At 64.9% G+C, this 1,298-nt stretch overlaps 1 protein-coding gene across 2 annotated transcripts in view; it reads left to right on the forward strand.

Moving 5' to 3' along the window:
• Positions 1-1,298, forward strand: part of SAMD14 (sterile alpha motif domain containing 14) — a 20,266-nt gene that overhangs the window by 15,426 nt on the left and 3,542 nt on the right. Inside the window, exons 3-4 of one of the 2 annotated variants that reach the window (XM_006105262.3) lie at positions 306-472; positions 926-1,214. In XM_006105262.3, the coding sequence (XP_006105324.2) occupies positions 306-472; positions 926-1,214 (456 nt within the window). The remainder of the gene's footprint in view (positions 1-305; positions 473-925; positions 1,215-1,298) is intronic. The other variant, XM_023746323.1, reaches the window with a different exon arrangement.

The raw sequence follows: 1,298 nt of genomic DNA on the forward strand, positions 1-1,298 counted from the left end.
ACCTGGCATATGCAGATCTTAAGACCCAGCCCTGGCGTGTCCTCCTCTGACCCAGCCAGCCAGGGCGGTCCTGTCCCCCCCTGCCTGTGAGGGGTTCCATCACCCGGCTGTATCTATGTGCCGACGTGTCTGCTTCCCCGGAGACTGAGAGAGACCGTTTCCCATCTCATCTGCACTCCCAGTGCCTGGCACTCGGAAACATTCATTGAATGCCTGGGGCGTGAGTGCAGGTGGCCACTGGAGGTGGGCCTCTGGGCTTGCGGTCCTCATGCATCTGGTCTCTGCCTCCTCCCCCCGGTTTGCAGACCTAGACTTGGCTGTGCCAGAGACCGTCAGACTGGACAGCAGTTTACACAAAGCCCGGGCCCAACTGCTGGCCAAAGGCCGTAGACATCGGCCTTCCCGCTCCAGGCTTCGGGACAGTGCCAGCTCTGCGGAGGATGGTGAAGGCTCCGATGGGCCCGGAGGCAAGGTTGGGGCCGCCCACCCAATCACACACACCCCACCCACTCTTCTTGCCCCTGGAGAGCCCCTCCAAACCCTCTTCCAGGGAAGCCACACACCCAGGCTTCTGATCTAATAATGCTCACAAGCTGTAGCTACCTTCACATTTGGCTCATTTCATCCTTAAGGAAGAGATTATCATCCTCATCTTACAGATGAGAAAACGGAGGCTCAGAGGTTCCGTCACAAAGTCACACAGTAATGGAAGGAGGTGGGATTCAACCCCAGCCTATGTGACTGACTGCCCCTGTTCCCACCTCGCACTGCCCAGCCACCCCTCCGCCCGCATGGGCAGAACCCCCTCGAGGTCCCCCGAAAGATGCCTCAAAGGCTCCCGTGCAGTTTACAGGGGGAGCCTGGCGCCCAGCCCCTCAGGGAAGCGGGGAGGAGGGATGGCGGTGAGCGGCTGCCCCTCCCGCAGGTGACCGACGGCTGCGGGAGCCCCCTGCACCGGCTGCGCTCGCCTTTGCACTCGGGCCCAGGGTCTCCGGCCGTGGGCTCGTTCTGCCTGGAGCCTCCGGGGTTGCGGCGCAGCCTGGATGAGGATGAGCCGCCACCCTCGCCGCTCACCCGCTACCGACCCCTGCACAACGCCGCATCGCACGAGGGCCTGGCCGCCGCCTCCTGCTCGCCGCCGCGCTCCGCGCCCTCCTCGGACAGCTCGCCGAGCTTTGTGCGCCGCCACCTGCGTGCAGAGCCTCACAGCGAAGGTGAGCGAGGCCCGCGCGGCGCTCCCTGCTGGTGCGCGCGGGACCGCAGCGGCACCGAAGCCCAGGGCTGGACCGGGTGCCTAG

The sequence above is a fragment of the Myotis lucifugus genome, unplaced genomic scaffold, assembly GCF_000147115.1.
Source record: "Myotis lucifugus unplaced genomic scaffold, Myoluc2.0 scaffold_655, whole genome shotgun sequence".
NCBI lineage: Eukaryota > Metazoa > Chordata > Mammalia > Chiroptera > Vespertilionidae > Myotis > Myotis lucifugus.